The following is a 19,569-nucleotide window of genomic DNA, read 5'->3' on the forward strand; positions in this document are numbered from 1 at the left end:
GAATGGGCAGTCACAGTCAGTGAGCTGTTTCAGTGTCAGTGTGGCCAGGAAAGCTTAAGCGGTCTGTTCAAACTGAGCACCTGAACAAAACACCATATGTTAAGCCAGTGGTTTTTTTAAAGTATTAACTACACTGGGAAAAGTTTGTTGTATAGCCAAACCCTCCTAGTGATGACACAGCTTACAGAAGCCTTCTTTATGATATCAAAAACGTTTCCTGTTTAGAATAAGCTGAATGCCCACAAAACACTTTGCTTACTTAAATTGCATCTATACCATGAAGGTTTCATTTGCATTTCTCTGAGTTAATAGTGAGGCTCTCTTCCTCACACTCCTGAATACAGCTACAGCTATGCCCTCAACTACTGTATGAACAGCTGGCTGTTGGAGACACATGGCTAAAGGCCAGCAGCAGTCAACTTCACAGAGTTATTACTTCTGGAGTGTCAAGTTTAATTAAAAGCCATATAAACTGAAGGCAAATACCCACAGATCACTAGTCAATCTGGGTACAGTCAGTGACTGGCAGTCTTGGCTAATATGATGCAAAAGTGAGTTTTTGATCTTATGGGCCTTTCAAAAAAATCCCTTCATAATCAGTCAGAAGCCATAGTTTTTATACTGGCAGTTTAGTTACAGCTCATTCTGCTTGCTGTAAAACTGACTGCATTTCTTTCTCAGAGGTATGGGATTGACAGGCAAAGAAAGAAACCAACCATGAAGTAAATTAAGCTTCACACTATAAAACAAATGAGTTTTCTTCATTGTCAACAAGCAGCAAATGGTGGTGGGAATGACAGCTACTTGCAATAACAATTACTGGTTTAACAAGCTAGAAACAAAACATGTCACCATCATACTTTCCTGTAGTTTATATATGCACTTTAATGGCTTCTCAGCTGATACCAGCTGTACTGGAAGTTAGACCTATCCACAGCAGATCTGTCAAATCCCTGCCAGAACAGACTGAGCCAGGCTGGATCCTGGCTGCTGCTATTCCTTACTTTAAGTCTATTCCATTCCACTCTGTTGATAGGGAAGGGTAGACACTACATGAAACTGTTTCCAAATACAGTGCATATTTCCTACCTTATATTTTTAGCTTAACCCTTTCCTTCTAAAACTAGCAATTATTTCTACCCTATGCTTGCAGATATGTTTGGGTTTTGGTTCTTTTTTTATTGGTGTTGCGTATTAACATGCTGTATGGTAGAATCGGGACTATGTAATGAGGGACTTGTAAGTGCCAACTGCCCCAACTTAAGTTTAGTTCACTAGAAAATAGACTTAATAAAATGTCTAATCAGAATGCAAGCTGGCATAGTAATTTATACAGTGTTGCTAAATGGGGAGGGGAAACAGTGGCAGTATGAGAAAAATGTAGTTTGAGGACACATGAATGAAGAGCTAAACTGAGGGCGTGGGAATTCATGGTAGACCTGAGAGACAGCAATGGAGTTAGGAAGAAAGATGGAATTTAGGTGGAAGAGGATGGGTGTGTGTATGTGAAATGGAAAGAGAGGATTGAAGGGAGTGGACTTAAAGCTTCAAGTTAGTAAGAACTTTTAAGAGAGAGATCCTAGATGTCTTTCAATTTGCATTATTCCTGTATTCCTGTGCTGGTTTCAGCTGGGATAGAGTCAATTTTCTTCCTAGTAGCTGGTACAGTGCTGTATTTTGGATTTAGAATGAGAGTAATGTTGGTAACACATCAGTGTTTTACTTGTTGCTAAGCAGTATTTACAAAGTGGATGACTCCTCAGCTTCTTGCCCCACCCGACCAGCCAGTAGTCTGGAGGGCACAAGAAGCTGGGAGGTGACACAGCTGAGCCAGCTGAGCCGACTGACCAGAGGGATATTCCATACTGTATGGTGTCATGCCCAGCATATAAACTGGGGGAAAGCTGGCCAAGGGCTGCTGCTCGGGAACCGGCTGGGCATCAGCTGGTGGATGGTGAGCAATTACATTGTGCATCACTTGTTCTGAATATTCTTATTATTACCCTTTCTTTTTCTGTCCCATTAAACTGTCTTTATCTCAACCCATGATTTTAGTTTTTGTTTTCTTCAGTTCTCTGTCCCATCCTGCTGGAGGAGGGGAGTGTGCGAGCAGCTATGTGGTGTTTAGCTACCCGCCCAGTTAAACCATGACAATTCCTTAAGAGAAAAATTAGTGCTTTTAAACCTTTGCAAACAATCTTGCAATTCAGTCACCTTGAAGTGAAAACAAAGTGCAGACACCCAACTGGCCAGAACTGCTCGTCAAGGATGTTTGAGTTATTACAATATCAGAAGATGGAATAAGAGGTTTCTTCTGCTTTTTAGAATTGTTTCCATTTTCTTGAGAAAAGCCAAGCAATTCAACCAAATAACTGTCCTGAAATCTTGTCTCAGAACTCCTTGCAGGAAAAGCAACACATACTGATGCATAAAACCTGATAATAAACACCTCTCTGGATCTGAATCAGAAAATGTTTGGAAATATGTGAAAACTAAAACTAATCAAAATTTAAGAAAAATCACAGAAGGAAAATCTTATCAGACAAATACTAAGAGTATCCACATAGGTTAATGGCAGGAAAGGAAAAGGTGTTATGATCAAGGTCACAGCTTCAATACAGTGTCAAAAAAATAATGATGTAGAGAAGGAACTTATTTTTCTCTACATCTCACCTCATGGACACCCCAGTCTTTGGCTTCTGCTTGTCCAGTATTTCAGTGTTGGCATGGAGCGTGAACCTAACCTGTGCTTAACAAAAACTTCCAGCACATGCATTTTTGAGAGACAGATTCTTAAGTCAGGCTGATATAATATCATTTCCACACTGGATAAAATTACAGACACCAATTTTTTAAACACTATGTAGAGGCAAACACCTTCAAACATTCTTACGTTCTCTTGTTGCAACTATCCCAGTAATACCATCAGAGGAGAATATTCAGCCACCAGTTGGTTTAGAGTGAACACTGGGAATAACCACAGAAGCAGTGCTGTTTCTATGCTGCTATAGGTCATGCAGAATAGCAAATGGCAATGAAAACCAAATATAGTGATCACTAAGTTATGAATTTTATGCCTACCTTCACATTTTTACAATAGACATATTTGCATGCAAATTAACTGCAAATTAACACAAGAGAAATGTATCTGAGGGAATTCCATCCCCAAAAGTCAGGGGATGAAACCTTGGCAATTAATGCAAAATAATCATACATTTATACTGTAAATTACTGCTTAGAGACACAGACATGAAGAACTGGAATACACTGAGATATATAGTAACAGTTCAAACATTTTTACTGGTGTCTATACAAGTAGAAGAATCCTACAGTCTTATTTTAGTTTGAAAGGGGTTTCCAGAGGTCATCTAGTCCACCCCTTGCTCCAAGTATGTCTGAATACATCAAGTTACTCAGTACTGTATCCAGTACTGAACACTTCCATGGAGAGAGATTCCACAACCTCCATGGGCAACCTGTGTCAATATTGAACTACCATCATGGTAGACTTGTTTTCCTAAAGTCTAACTAGAACTTCCCATGTTCCAGCTTGGGAACAACACAAAGAACACTTCTACATAAATGAGGTACTTTTCCTTCTTGCACAAAATTGGGTACATGGCATAGAGATACTTCTCATGAAGTATACCAGATTTCTTGACTATTTTCAGCAAAGGTACCTATCTGACTTTTAATAAAGCCTTTCTGAATTACTCTTGGCAGAAAACTAGAGAATAAGGCCTTGGTAAACCCACATGGCAGAGCTGGTTAGAAAATCTCAGAGCAGTTGGTAATGGTTCTGTCAAAATGATGAGATTTAGTTAGATGGTGAGATTTCCCAGGAACCTATACTGATTCAGTGCTTTCATTTTCTTCATCTGCAAGACAGACTAAGTAATGTTTTTACTGAATTTGCAGATGACATAAATTTGGGAGGGGTTCAGAGAATACTGAGTACAAAACTAGAATTTAACATTGTCTTGTTGTGAAATAGAGTAAAAAGACTGTTTTGACCCAATTTGATGCATATTTTTTTTTCAAGGCCTAAATTATGTGACATTATGTGACAATTTAAGAAATATTTGGATGCACTGGAAATAATCCCTCTGCTGGAGGCTTTGGTTGTATTGAATGAGTCTAATCTGATGTCTAAGTGCTTTTTCAGCTGGAAAAAAAAGACAGATCAATACTGCCTCTGCATGAGGGCCGATATTTGTATTATTTTTACCATTCCATCTACTGTAACTTTAGTCACAGTTGAGACTCTCCCTGTACCAGATCTATGTAAACACAGCTGAAAAGATCATCTTTGCTACAAAATAATTATATTTTGATAGACTAGATTCTTTTAACATCAGAATCATTCATAAAGTAAGAACTGTTGAAGCGTAGAAGACAGTATTAAATAAAACTTTAACATAAAAATGCTGAAGTTAAGATTAGAAGAAATATTGCATCAGGATCAGACCAATGGCTTTCTGATATTAATTTTCACTAATGTGTCTTCTCAGATTTTACTAAGGAATTTCAGCAATTTTACTCTGCAACTGTTGAAAACATTACTGTGTTCTGGGGCTTTCTGGTTTGAACCTAAAATTTACATCAAATTTGTGAGTGGAACCCGGGGCACCATTTTGTGAGTGTCTTATGCTGATCTCAGCACTCTGGGCTGGAAAAGATGATCTTAGTAACTTCTGATCTCATGTTCCTACCCCTTTGTCTTGCACCAGTGCCTCTGGGACTGAGCAGGTAGCTGAATCAATTTTTGGAGTAGTCATTTTTCTAGATGACCTGTACTTACTTTGGATTTATGTTACCTTAAACTGCTCACAAACCTCTACACAGGGTTCTTAGTCACTTTAAATATGCCATATATTTAGCAAACTACGCTAGTTCCATCTCTGTCTGAGGCAAGTTGCTAAACTTGGGAGAATGGTGGATCAATACTCTCTTAGCTTGTGACTTCTGCAGCAAGACTTATGGTGACAAAGATTTTGGTGTGTATGAATGTGTCCACTATGGTCAACCTTGATCATATACTTTATTTTTTTTTATATATATATATATATATATACACACACATATATATAAAACTAGCAGAAGAGTCACCATTTGATAATTTATTTAAGAAAGCTGAATTTAGTTGTTTATCTACAGTAATATTCAAGTTCTTGTTTATATTGCATAACACCATTTAGTCTGGAATCTTTCATGTTTCCTCTAGGCATTTACTAGTGAATTAAATAATTTACTACACAACAGTTTTCACTTATTTTCCAGTTTCTCATGTTTTGGGTTTTTTTAATTTATATTAAGGGAAAGAAAAGTGCTGAACAGTTGTTTGTATATAGTGAGCAGCAGCAGAATCTCAAGAGTAACCCTGTTCCTTTAGGCTCTTCAACTCACTGGTGCAGACCAAAAGAAAAATGAAAGCACACAAACTTTTTTACATTTATTTGAACTCAGTCAAAGTTTCCTCCTCCTATATTGCCCTTGGTTACTTGCACGACTTAGATTTATATATTCAAGGGCTTTCGTCCTTGTTTCATTTTACACAGTGTGATACAGTTGACTTCCCTTTCTTACATACAGAGCTTAGCAAAGCCTCTGCCTAAGAATCTGCAGCTCAGTATGTGCAATCAAATACCCTGAACCCACTGGGCAAGACAGTAATGTGAAATATCTTGACGTTTTAAAAGAAAATGATGCCATCATTCATGGAAGCAGAAGAGCTTCTGTAAAGAAAGAGACTATAAACCAAACATCTCCCATGCCAACAACAACAAAAAATCTGGAAAGACGAACAAAACCACCAAATCAAAAGCTTGTTGAGAAATGGCACTAAGGAAGTAAGAAAGTCCTAAGCTCCTAAGCCGTTTATCAAACCTCAGCAGCCTTTTTGCAAACAATGATTAAGGCAGATGCTCATCAAATCTGCATTATTCTGTGAATTTCTAGTATTCATTTGTGTACATTACAAAAAGTCTCTCCAAGCTTTATTTTCCTTTCATTTTGCAGCTTGAACTTTATTCCCTCCATGCTGAAGGGAGAAACTATTTGCACTTTCATCTTGCAGACATTTTCATTCTACCATGATTTATTCCTGAGAGTTTAAAAAGCTGGAGCAGTGCTGGGATATGCTTTCCAATATTTTTCAGTATTTTAATACATATGAAAGTCACTGGATTATAACAGAAAACAGCGTATTCTCCTTCCCCGTGAAATACGAAGAACCACTCTTTTCAAATAATAGTCAAAAATATTATATTAATTGATTTAAACAGGCAAACAGCACCTTTCCCTGCCCTCCTGTGGTGAGATAGAGGTAAACTGTGAGAAACTGTAACATTATTCTGTGTTTTATCCACTTTTCCTGTGCTTCTAAATACCTTCTGGCTTTCTGGACTATTTTTTCCTTCAGCATCTCTCTTTTACTCAGTCTTCTCAAAGAGTGCTAGATCTGGAAAGATATTTTAAACACAATCTATATTCTGTAGGATGGAATGGGAAGCAATGAGTTTACATTAATGTAAGGCAATTTGCAGGAAGGAAAAAATGACTGACTGAAGGCAGTAAAAAACCTCCTGATAACAGTTAACTGGAGGACGTTAGAGATGTTCATTGTCTGTGAAAATCAGAATTTCTATTCTGCTTTCTGGTTCCACAGGAGAAGTCTTTGGAACTGTAATAGAAATCAGTTGGGGGTTTTCTGTTTTGTTTTGTTGCTTGTTTGTTGTTGTTTTTTTTTTACTATAAGTAAAGCAAAGCAGTTTCTCTGACATTTTTTCTCATCCTTTGTGATATAAACAATCAGCATGAATCATAAAAACTCTGTACTTTAATCCTCTGCTTTATAACTACATTGGTATGGATGCACCACTAACTCAGAAAGTGAGTAGGCATCTAGTGGTATGCCATCTGTGATGAAGATTTGCATTCTTACTCTGAAAAGTATGATTAAGGTCCTAGAAAACAGATTCTGTTGTGACGGATTACTGTAGAGCACAGGCACCACAACATTTCATATTTTACACAGGACCTCTTACTAGAGCAACAGAATTTGCAAAGTCACATCATATGAGGACTACTAGTCCTCAGTGATCAGCTAATGAAATAAAACTAAAGCACAAGACAAAATTTGTGGGAGTCAGGTCTAACTAGCTAATACTTGTTCTTATACAAAGCTTTTAATTCACAGAAGTTTGGGGACTGAAATGAGAATAGTCCCTGTAATATGTGGAATAGTTAATCTTTTTTTTAAGACTATATGCAGTTAAAATGACAACAGTTATCTTGTATTCTAGTACTAGACAATACATCATGTTACTGCTTAGTGCACATGTTCCTATCCTTTGTTTTGACAATGTGGATCAGTTGTTACAGTCTGTGGAAATCTGTATGAAATGTTTGAAAACTGTAGTTTTCTTGTCCTTGGGTAGTGGAGCTACACTGATCTGCATCAGCTGAGGACCTGGCTCCATAAAGTAGAAGTATTAGATTGGCATTTTCAAACCCTCTTTGCCAGTTAAATTACTTCCCTTTGCCAGTTAAATTACTGGGAGACTTGCAGGTTCAGTCCCAGCTGTGGCATGAGCTGATGCACAATGTGCATGCAGTCTAATCTCTGCTCAGGTTTTGTGCACTACAGACTAATTACACACTCTAAAACTCTGGTGCTTTACTGTGCACATAAAGATGGGAGTTGACTTGACTCTTCCTGGATTTCATTTGCCTTTGCAGTGTCAACATGCACTAAAGAAGGAGTTCAAATGCAGGTGGTTGCCTCTGCTAGACCCATTTCTTTTCTAGGAAGGCTACTGGAAGTGATGTGGGAAGATGCTGTGGGCTGGATGAGTTATCTGGGGAAAAGCAGCCCACACCTAACCATCACAGCCTCTACCCCACTCCTGTAAAGAGGATCTGTGTGGGTTCACAAGTTGACAGGAAAGGTGCTGCAGCAATTTCAGGGATGACAGCAAAGGGAATGCACGAAGTGCTCCTAAAGCAAGGCACCTAACCTCTAACACCATGCTTGGGAGCACCTGTGCTACCAGAGGAGCTTGGGGACAAGATCAAATTACCAGTCATGGTTTAACATTTTTAAATGGTAGTCCTGGTGGGCTATGGCTCTTGAGCAATCAAGTAGGAAGTATTCTGTTTCTCTTCTCCCTTTCATTTTAGGGCTGTATTCTCAGACCTGTGTGGATACAGTGCCTGCTTTTCTCTCAGAAAAGCACACACTATAAAAAGTTTTCAGTATTTTACAGATCTAATAGTGCTGACAGCAGTTGATCAATGTATTCTCAATGGACTGCAAGCAAACCCTTTTCTATCTGTGAACAGCATATTAACACAGAAACATTCAAATGTTAATTACTTCAAATTTAGATGATACAGATGCGAATTCTTTGCTGTCTCCTGAACTCCTCACCATGATCGCCTGAATAGACTACTAAACAATCCAACTGTTCCCAATCTAAATATATCCCTGACAAAAAAGGCAAAAAAATTAAGGGGAGACGATCTCCCCCGGGGTTGGCAGCAGGGAGCCTATGTGTACAAGCACCTATATAAAAAAAGAAATTTTTAAAACTTACTAGAACTTTAACTTCTTTGCTGTGTTAACTAATTTTGAGTTTTTAATTTATTTAAAATGAAAATAATTACTTTCCAGAATAACCAGAAGAATTTTGAAACAAGCATGTATTTGGATTTAGCCTTCACTTTGGCTTGCATGTTCATGCCTGTTATCTGAAACTAGAAGTTTATTTGTAAAAAGGCAAGGCTGTTAACACTGGCTTCAACAACAGCTAACTGGGAAGTGGTAGGAGCATGGCATGAAGCCAGAAACACAAGAATATGATATTTATCCAGCTCATCTCTCCAAAATCCTCTGGTAGTAATGTAAAGCTCTATTTGCATGGCCTATAATCATGTCTTCATATTGCTTATATGATCCTCATAATGGAATAGCTTGAATGGAGCACAATCCATGTACAGAGTTGGTGGACCCACACACATTTAGTTATCTAGCATTACTACTTTGGACTTTTACTGGCTTGTCTTCCATGTTCAGCCGTGGATATTAACATATTTCTGTGTCTGGCATCCCTGTACTTACTTTCAGTAACTACACAGTTGTGTTGACTAAGTATAAGAGGAAAGAAGCAGGCTTTTTACCCACTAGCACCAATGCTACTAAATGCAAGAATGAAGACAGAAAAAATAATGAGCAATAGTAAACTTGACTGAACCAGTCACTGAGCTCAGGAAACTCAAATAAGCAGTTTTATTTTGGAGCACTCCCTCCATCTCTGACCTCAACAGACAGAAATGTTCTTTTCGTAGGAGAGAGTTTGCTCTTTTGTGTCACAAGAAACAGCAGCCTGAAGGACTGTGTAGGTGTTCTGACATTTGAGTCATGATGCTTGTTGCATGCAGTTGATTTTCATCAATATATTTCTCTCAGCCAAGCTTACATTTTCTCAGTATCTTTGTCAGTAATTGTTTACATGCATTAAAGAGAAGTGGGGACCAGGTGCATTTTTAAGGGAAGTTCAAAATTAAGACCCTCTAAAAAATTACTCTCAAACCTGTCCCTCAGAGGATGTAGGGTAAGGAAAAACTAGTATTTCTGTAATGCTGATTCATCCTCTCTTCCTGTTATTAAGGGGCACTTGTAATTTTTCTGTGTCAAGAGCTGCAGTGACGTTCAAGCAGGATAAACATTTTGTACTACACCCTTCTCCAGGAGAGTTTTTAATTGCCATGGTAATGTCTGTGATGTAGCCTAGATTGAACAGAGACCCTGAGACAGCAAGAATAATGGATTACATTACACATCACAGAAACTTCGGAGCTACTCCTTGCTTACTTTGCCTACACTTGGAAAGGTGGAGATAAGACAGTATAGTTAGAGAGACTGCCTGGGATGAGTAATGGCAATTTGCTAACTGGTTCTCAGAAGCTGGCTTTAACTATGTCCATTTGTAAAGGTCGGGGTGGAAATTTCTGTTGCTGTTTTTCACAAAAATAGAACAGAAGAATGCCAGCAGCAAGCTGGTGCTAGAGCTGTATGCTCTGATGACACAACAGGAGAGAAAGAGACAGCTTTGTGTTCAGCTTTTCCTTTTTCCGTAAATTCCTCTCCTTGAAAAGATCACCTGCTTTCCTTCCACTTTAGTTTGCTAAGTATACATGCTACAACAGCATTTCCATATGACCTACAAACATTTTAAGGAGAAAGTTTTAATAAAAAGTCAAATATGACTTAAAGTGGATTATCTAGAATAAGTCAAATCTTTTGATATAATGCTGTCCTGGAATTACTGGTACATCTGGTATAACAACCTGACCTTTCAACTTCCATGTTTTGCAGCTAAGCTCTAAGCAAACAGACCAAGTCCAAAAGCTTTGATTCCCTCCTGTTTTAACACTGTTTATGGGGTGGGGCTAAGGGGGCTCTATTTTTCCCTCTTAGCCTGTGGAATGGTTGGCAGCTCCCAGATTCCAGCATGTGCTCAGAGCTGGGATGCCCATCTGTGTCAGACTGGCAATGATAATCAGCACCTATAGACAGTTAACACTAATTCAGGGTTCAATCCTCTGAATGGGAGTCTGCTGTGCAATACAATGGAATCAAGAATTGTTTGTAAATAAAGCAACAGAACACAGCTATTACTTTGCGTGTTTGCACTAAATGTAACTGCACTTTAAGCTCTATGCTATATTTAATGATTGAACTGAGGGATCACGGGAGTTCATAAGATAACTTGAAAAAAATGCAACCTCCCCCTCTTGCTCTTCAGAAGAATATTTTTTTCACAATATGTGCTGAAGCGTTTTATTGGTTATACTGTACTCTGCTCATTTCAAATGCCCGATCCCTGCTTGTCTTTGCAGAGATGACTGTATTTAAATCTAAATACAATCTCTTGTTAACAATGATGTACTGGGAAACAAAAGAAAAAAGCCTGCTATTACAATAATGTCCCCATGGTAACAGAAAGGGTACATCATGAGGCTCTTACCCACATTTACAATCTCCGCTTCTTTTCTGAGAAACAATATATCTCAAGCCCACTGTCAGGACAAAGCCCTGTACACTCAATGCAAGCACAAGTGTCAGACCTTGTCAGAGTACATATGGAACAGAAACACATTCTCACATTTAAGGTGGCTCCTTGCACAAATGATCTGTCCAGAGTTCAGATGGCTTTTCTAGGCTCTTTCTTCAGCAGCTTTTCTGCTGTGTAAGATTTGCATGCATCTGGGATGACCTGTGTACATTTAGGGCAAACTCTGCCTTTCTTTTAAGGCAAGATACAGTTATTGGGGAGAAAGAAAATACTTCTTGAAAAGCATGTCAAATAGTCGGTATGGAGAAACCACCAGAGTTTTTCAGACTTGCAAAATAGACCACACATTGCACAATTTAAAAAAACACATCAAAATGAGCAACCCTCCTCCTCAGAATTTCTCCTGAATTAAGTTAAGCAAAGCAATAAGACTCCTCATCTCACACTCCAATCTGAACCTTAACCCAGATAAAATTCAAATGATACTTTCCTTTTATTTGAAAGAAAAAATTAAAGATACACAAAAGACCAAATGTGAGCACCTGCTCCTATCCCAGCAGCACATAATGCTTTAGTAACAATTTAGCATTTTAACTCTAAATACCTTTAACACTTTCGCAGACTTAAGTATAAGCAGAAGCATACTTGTCTGTTATACTCAGGTTTACTTCCTCACTCTTTTGCTTCTGTCTTTCTCATGCACTTGAACAGTGCATGGGACAGGTGAACTCCAGGCTTCAATACCGATGCAGAACACACACTTGAAGATTCCAGTTTTTTTCAGATTTACATATAGGTCAAGCTCTAGAGTCACTAAGTCTGAATTGTATCTGTGGGTAAGCTCACAGCAAATCTTGTATTAAGTATGTGCTGACTCAAGTATTAAACACAAACCATAATGGTAGCTAGCCTAGTGCTAATGGCATCTTTCTACCACCCACACTGGTAGGTTTCCTTTCCTCCTCTCCCATTCCCTTCCCAGTTGCTGGATACTATTTCTCACCAGGGACTTGCAGACCATCCTATCGCTGTTTCCACTACATGAAACCAGAAGTTCACCATAATGGGCTTCACCATGGCTAAACCTTGCACCTCTGTGTACCCTATCCCAGGGATCCTCTGCACCCAACAGCAGAAGCTTGTTTCTCTTTGTAGTAATGCTCTGATGTTTCTGTTCTGTTGCTCAGCCTGCCTCTTCTGCTTGTCGTTGTTACTACACCCAAACATCTGGAACTAAAGTCAACAGATGTGGCAGTCTAAACTGCTACACATCAAGCTGTGTAACTGTCTGCAAAGCAGTGCTGAAATCTGTAATGCTTTGTACTGTAAAGTATTCATTTGGCATTGCTGCATTGTTATTTCTAGCTAAGGCACCATTTTCCTTGTGCTTAATTTGCTGAAAATCATGTGCTTGTAGGTTAGAAGATTTACAAAGTCACTTTATTTACTGATTTTCTACTCAATTACTCCCATTTATAATAATTCAGTTATAAAAACAGACAAAGCCCAAAACGAAACAAATAAAATCAAACCAACCCCAAAAGATAATACATGATCTGAACAATTTCACATATTCCTGATGGGACAAGCTTAAAAACTCTCAAGACAAGAAAAGGCTCTACAATCATATGCCATAAGAGTAATAACCTAAAGTTAGAGCCAGTAGAGCATAGCTGGCTAGCTGTAAGTACTCTGGCACTGTTTTACACTACAGCCCAAGTAATAGAGAAAATGGCATTACACATGCATACACAGACCAGCCTGGATGTATGCATTTCAAGGGAAGATGACATGAGTAGATATTGCTTTGAAATAAATCTTCCATATCTTGAACTTCAGACATTACACTCTGACTAAGTAAACATTTCTGAAGATAGGTCATGTTTAGAAGGTAAGAAGCTGCACACAATTGAAGGTAAGAAGCTGCACACAATTGAAGTAATAGTAAGATGAGGTTTTGGCTGTCACAGAGCACTATCTGTTGAAGAGAGGTAGCCTGAACTGGAATATTTGGTTTATCCAGCATTACTTCTAGTGTGGCACACCCTTTAATTTGTAGAAATATTTCTAGTAAATATGGTCAGACAGAGGAATCACTACATGCAAGTCATGGTTCTAAAACAAGGAATAAACAGAGCAAGAGTGTGGAGTCAGACCTTAACTCCACCTGTCTCCTGCAGGAAACTTCACTGGATTAACAGTGGCACTTTCCTACAAATATTTATGAATTTATTTCTATAACTGAGCCAATATCTACAAGAGCCCCCAGCCTCAACACTTTGCATGGATGATTCAACTCTTTCACAAATGCTCTTCAGCTGCATTCTCTATTTCAGCTGTATATTCCAGTGCAAGCTGTTGTTCAGCTCTGCTGCACTGTTTACATGATGTGAAGAGGCTGATTTTTTAATTCAAATAGGTAACAGAGGAGCTGTCACTGCATCCAGGATCGGTACTGCCACTCTGTCCTCCAAGATGATGGGAAGCGCTTAGGACAGCAGGTTGTGTTGGGAATACGCCAGGTCTGTGCTGCATTGTTCCTGGCTAGAGATTTAGGGGATTTCAATAAACTTTATTTACTGTATCACAAATGAAAGCGGGGCCATAGGGAGAGTGAGGAGGGCTGTCTCCCTACAGGGAAACTGTTTCCCAAACAACTCTAAGTATTTCACTAAGTCCCAGAATAGCCATTTATTACCTCACTCCTCACTGAATTTACAGTCCAAAGTCAGCCTTCTTAACAAATAAAAACACCTAGTAGCAGCAATCTGTGCCAGTCTGTGTTACCTCCAGCAACAAAACTCTGCTTTCCCAGTCAGAAGCAATTCTAAATAGCAGTTCTCTATTTCAAAGACCTTCAGCATGTAGCAACTATGAAGAGCCATTCATATAGCATTAATCACAAATCTAATACACCTAACAGCTCAAAAAGAAAAGAAGTTTTCTTTTCAAATTTCACTTTAATTAACTACTCACATTCTGGTTTGCAGTAAGATTTTAATTCTTTGATTAAAAAAAGCTACCAGAAATTAAGTCAAAGATCAAGAAGCACACAAAGGAAGGAAGATACTTTCAGGCAGGCTGGATTTCAGAGATTTAACTGCAAAACTCACCTTAATGCTACAGGCAATACTTAGCTAAATCCCAAGGACAACTGCAGTATCTTATCCCTAAAGGTCCGAAAGAGTCAGAGTCAAAGTTAGAAGGTGAGAAAGTCACCCAGTCAAGTATCATCCAGCAGTGAAAGTGCCTCAGGGCTGAATTTGGCTTTGAAGTGGAATGCAGAAGAGACTGAGGCGTAAAAATGGCTCCATTATACACCAATTATAAATGTGTGTTTGTTTGAAGTGGTCTTGAGAAAAATGCACTGAAACAGTGAAAATTTATATTTTCCACTTTTGACTTTTTATTGAATCATTTTGCACTTTTTGCATTTATTTTCAAGAAATCAGAAACATTCTGTGGCCTCTTCCTGGTGTTGAGTCTCACATACTAGATCATGGAATATTATTATTTATGCATTGGTAATGTCTGTTTATACAATTTCTGCATAATTGGAAATATGTGCTGTATGCTGAGTCAAAACATTTTACTATGATGAAAAGGTATACTGCTGACTTCTGGAGAAGTGAAGGGTAATTGAAATAACCCATTACTTTTGTGCTGAAAGGCAAGTCACGTGGGGAAGAGGCATCAGGAGTTCAAATCTTTCTTCTCGCAAATCCTGTACATTGCTTTTTTTTTCATCTTTATGTTGCTTAAAAAAACCTGTTTCACATTGCCAACTCCCCATGTAGCTTTTTATTCCTATGCGAAAAAAAAAAAAACAAAAAAACCACCACCCCCCAGTCGTTAATTCCATCCAAATTTGCATTTTAATTACTCCTGCCTTTTTGAAGGTTTGGTGTAGGTGATGCCTTGGGCTTCAGGGGTAATGAATATGCACCCATTACAGGGCAGCATGACTCTGTACCCTTTGCTACGTTCTTCAACATCAAGATTCACTGCAGCTACAGCCCCCACCTATGGATAACTAGAGGCAGTCTTCAGCTAGCAGCTGCAGTTTCATTTCATGCCAGAAGCATCAGGCTGGCTTTCTTAAGTAATCTGACTTTTATCTTCGCCCCTAAGACAGCAAAAATTGGTTTTTGCCTTAACCACTAAGGAGCCTTGAGCTGCCTTTAATACAAAAGTTTAGCATTAACCTTGGCACATGGGGAGAGCGTAACTGCAATAGTCCCCCATGTTGACTTAGTGTTATGAAGAATGTAAGGTCACCGTAGTGTTTTCAGTTGGGCTTCTGGTGGGTGAAGTTGAACTACTTGCTGCTCCGGCCTCTCCTGGAGGTTGGCCACACCATGGGCAGGAATTAAGAAGTCCAGCCCGTTCGCTACTCTCCAGAAGTTTCAAGGAGCTCAGATTCATATTGTCACTATGGCTGCCTAAAGCATGGCCACAGCATCAATCTTCTGTCAACTGGCCATTTTAAGAGTGCTTCGCTTATCCTCCAGCCTGTTGTCTGAGTACTAACCATAAAAGAATTCAGGCTTTTTCACTTCATACTGTTTAGTGAGCTCAGTGCACGACCATAAAAAAGGAACAGCAAGAAAACCCAAAGCTGAGTGAAGCAAAAATTTATCCTAACAGTGTTTTAAAGGATGTGGGGGGATAAAAGCCATTAGGTACTAGTAATTTGGCACTGTGGATCAGAAGATGTTGAGAATGTTTAATGAGCAAGTGCTGAGACAATGAAGTAAGAGCAAATGAACTGATTAACCTGCTGGTTTCAGTAGAATGACATCCAAGAAAACAAAAGTGAAAATTGGTACAGGGAGTGCCTTATGTGTCTCTCACTGGCTGCCAGCGCATTAACTTCAGACTACAATTATTAACTTCAGTCTTGCTACAAGGTACCAATCAGGAACCTAGCATTACTGCTGTGACAAGGGATGTCTTTAAATGCTTTTACAAACTCTTATTAAGGTTCATACTAACTGAAGACCAGTTCAAAGAGATATTACTTTTTCTGTAATTTAGGCGAGATGCAACCACATAAGAATCCAGATTTGAAGTTCATGAATTACAGCTAACAGATTTAAGTCAGGACATTACTTCATCCAAGTCTTCCAGGAAGTATGTGTTTCTTGCTAGCTCCTGCTAGCATCCCAGTATATAGGCATGCAGGCTGATTTTACTTTTCTTCTTGCTTTTTTCTGCATAGCTTTTCTAGTGTGGATAATAAATGTGCTAACATCCTTTTGAAAGTCAGCAGATAATGTTCCTCACAAAATTTGTAATGCCCAGGCTAAAGCCCTTCACAAGGCATTGTCACATTTCCATCTCTTCTTTTATATGTTCTGTTGAACACAGGGTGAGGGAAGGATAATGTGAAAATCCGATACCATGTTTCCAGAGATGATCTGGAAACTCATAGACTGTTTCCGAGTCTGACAGACTGTTTATACAGTAAAGACAGACAAAACCAGAGACGGGAACTGGAATAATGGGGACAGTACAATTCCCTTCAAGAACTTCCAGAAATTGTTACCTCTACCTTCAAAAACTGACGAAGGACCGTTCTAGTCTTCCTGATGTCAACTACTTCTCTTTCATCAATCACACTGCCATGGAATAATGTGATAAGTTGCCCAGTGGCAATTTGTCATCTGCCCTCACAGGTTCATAACTACAGTAGTGAATCAAGTAACCTCCCACCCACGTCCCACTGCATGACTGAAACCTAACTCTTCACTGCCTGCGCTACTTGGCCAGTACTACCTGAACAGCAAGTACCCTAAAGTAGCTGGTATGGGAAACAACCCACACCAATCCTAACGCCATGGTATAATTTCTGGTCGTGCTCTCTGGCTAATTTTCCCAGCATCTCAGAATATATTGTTAAGTCCTTTTTCTTTGCTCCTTTATAAAAGGAAGCATTTGTAATAGGAACTGCCTTGCTTTTGTAACACTTTTTCTGTAGGTGTTTACAAAATATTGCACAGTGACAAAAAATGAGGAAGTCCTGTGCAACCCTGATAAAAAAATAGTGTTAATACAGTTTGCTGTAAAGCTTTCAAAACAGCATGCAAAAAACTCTCCTAGCTGGAAGGAAACCCTGTAGGATGTCTGTCTCCTTTCCCACCTTTCACCAGCTTTACTTGGGACCATAGAGAAGCACAATTCCTCTAAAATCAGAATCTTTCCTCTAGTGATGGGTGAGAATCCAATAATGACTAAAATGCTGGAAGCCATTTGTTCCAACAAACACCACTACAAAAACCACACCACTATAAACCAAGTTTCTGCATGCAGCAGCGCCTTACAGGTGAGGAGCAATGATGGGATTTGTGATTCAAACACCAATGGAACTTTAAATATAGTGCTCCAACTGGGAGTTATTTTGTTCAAAATCACTCTTTCAGACTCTAAATGCTTAAGGTAACAGAAAGAAACACCAGGAAAACAGCATGGGCCATCTTCTTTTTGTTCTTGTCTTCAGTGTGCAAGTTGCTTTTGAGTCAGTGCTCTCAGGCTACCCTCTCTGCGCTAGTTTTGAGTGAAAGATCACACCGAGGAATAACTTGGCTTTCAGAATAGGTCTGCAGCCTCCTGCTGGCAAACCTGCAATGGCTCTGCCATGTGCCCAGCTCCCTGCAGTGGCAGGCACTGAATCATTCTGCCAGCAGCACAGCTGGATTAAAAGTCTGCTGTTCCCCTCAGCTCTGCTAGTTAAACTCTCAGTGATGGCTCTCTAGTCTGGTTCTGTGATGAGTGCTGGCTGAGAGTAGAGTTCCTTTCTGATACTCCTAAAATAGTTCATCTGACTACGATGTGGGCTCAGGGATTCAAAATACATCTCCATGGTATATCATTAGCTCAAGCATCAGCAGCACTCCACTTTTTAGTACAACCTTTTCCTGCTACTGAAAAGGGAATTTTTGAAACACCACTAATCTAACACTGGGGCCATTCATGAGTAGAAAGAGATCACACTGGGAGTAGAATGTGAGTTTAACTCGGAATCTAACCACGCACCAGTACGTGCCATTCAGCTAATGAGGTCTAGACATATTAGCACCTCTGATAGCTGCTGCTGCACAGGTGACTGAAACTTGCAATGACACTTCCTCAGACTGTTAATGAAGCTTTGACTGGTGTTTGGGAGAGGGATTTTGTGTTCAGTTTGGAAAATGCATAATACCAACAGTATATACAGCACATTAAATTAGCTTCACACAACCTAGGTGGATACTGATAAAGTACCTCCACAGAATAAGGTCACCAATGTTTTCCTGTGTCTGAAAAGTTCAGAATTATACTCTTTAATTAAACTGCAGCATTAAGATGAGATCAAATTGTCACAGGAGGCAAGGGAGAATGCTTTCAAACAGGAACCGTTGCAGGCAGAATAATAATGTTCTGCCCTAACAACAGTTTTCTGGTAAAGCTGACAAAACCCCTTTTGTAAAGTTCCACTGATGTAAGTGGTGCTACTTGCCCGTTAAGAAGCTACTCAATATGACCTCAATGTACATCATCTGTGCTTAGTCACACATTCTTTGTTCAATATTTTTCCTCCTACCTGTGTATGTCTGGTCTGTAAGGTTTATTAGTGAGAGGGCTGCTCTTAACAAAAGTGGAACAGGCAAGCCCTACTGTAATCTGCTTTGCCTTTTAAGATTCCTTATTAGAGGAGCCCCAGGGAAAAGTCTGGCAGAAGCATACTCTCAGGAAAGAGTCTGACTGTGGTAATACAAGATAAATTAAAAAGTTCATATGAAGACTTCTGTTGCAGCAAGTTAGAGGCAAGGATTCCCTTTGCTTTGAATAGTACCTTAGCACAACTGGCTACTTCGTAACAGTCAAATATATTTACAGGTGGTGTTTTATCTGTATGGTACTAAGCTGTGGTTGGTTTTTTCTTCTCCTTCCTCCCAGGATGAAAAGAATCAAGTATTAACAACAAACGTCTGGCTACAAATGGTAAGTTTTGAAATGAAGTAGTTATTTCCCCCCTTTGGTCATTCAGTTCAATGAATTTCAGGAAACTTTCAAGCTTTTGTTCTGTATCTTGCTACATAGTGTAGAAAGCTAAGCTGAATGGAAAACTGTAAGGCTGAGATTTAGGTCTCGATGTTTCAGGTATTTCTAAAAACTTGAAGAATTTGAGTCACTACACTAAGTAAGTTACTAACTCATTTTAGTTGATTTAGGCATGCTAAACTCTTGATTAGTATAAGATAATGGTGTCCTAAAAGTCCCACATACAGTAACTGTAGGTGCAAGTGCCCGATCACTCATTTCAACAATCTCTGCCATCCTATTTGCTTTTCTGTGTGCCTCGATACTGCAAAAGGATTTTAATGTAAACGGCCATGCTGTTACCATGTTGTTCAAAATGTTGTTGTTTAAACGTAGGTTGTCATCAGAAGTTAACTGTGAACACAAGGGGTTTTTTATGTTTCTTCTCCAGATTCTGTTATCTCAGTTT

The 19,569-nt window shown here is 39.1% G+C and overlaps 2 protein-coding genes across 3 annotated transcripts in view; one reads left to right on the forward strand and one right to left on the reverse strand.

The window, feature by feature from the left end:
• Window positions 1-19,569, reverse strand: part of MYO1E (myosin IE) — a 192,009-nt gene that overhangs the window by 121,472 nt on the left and 50,968 nt on the right. The gene's annotated exons all lie outside the window — the stretch shown is intronic.
• Window positions 1-19,569, forward strand: part of CHRFAM7A (CHRNA7 (exons 5-10) and FAM7A (exons A-E) fusion) — a 42,149-nt gene that overhangs the window by 2,537 nt on the left and 20,043 nt on the right. Inside the window, exons 1-2 of one of the 2 annotated variants that reach the window (XM_061447077.1) lie at window positions 16,509-17,293; window positions 19,017-19,061. In XM_061447077.1, the coding sequence (XP_061303061.1) occupies window positions 19,059-19,061 (3 nt within the window). In that variant the 5' untranslated portion in view covers window positions 16,509-17,293; window positions 19,017-19,058. Of the gene's footprint in view, window positions 1-16,508; window positions 17,294-19,016; window positions 19,062-19,569 lie in introns of those variants that run through there. The other variant, XM_061447076.1, reaches the window with a different exon arrangement.

Source organism: Pezoporus flaviventris, unplaced genomic scaffold (genome assembly GCF_033815535.1).
Source record: "Pezoporus flaviventris isolate CSIRO_AGI_PZ_B2104156 unplaced genomic scaffold, CSIRO_AGI_Pfla_v1 ptg000006l, whole genome shotgun sequence".
Lineage (NCBI taxonomy): Eukaryota > Metazoa > Chordata > Aves > Psittaciformes > Psittacidae > Pezoporus > Pezoporus flaviventris.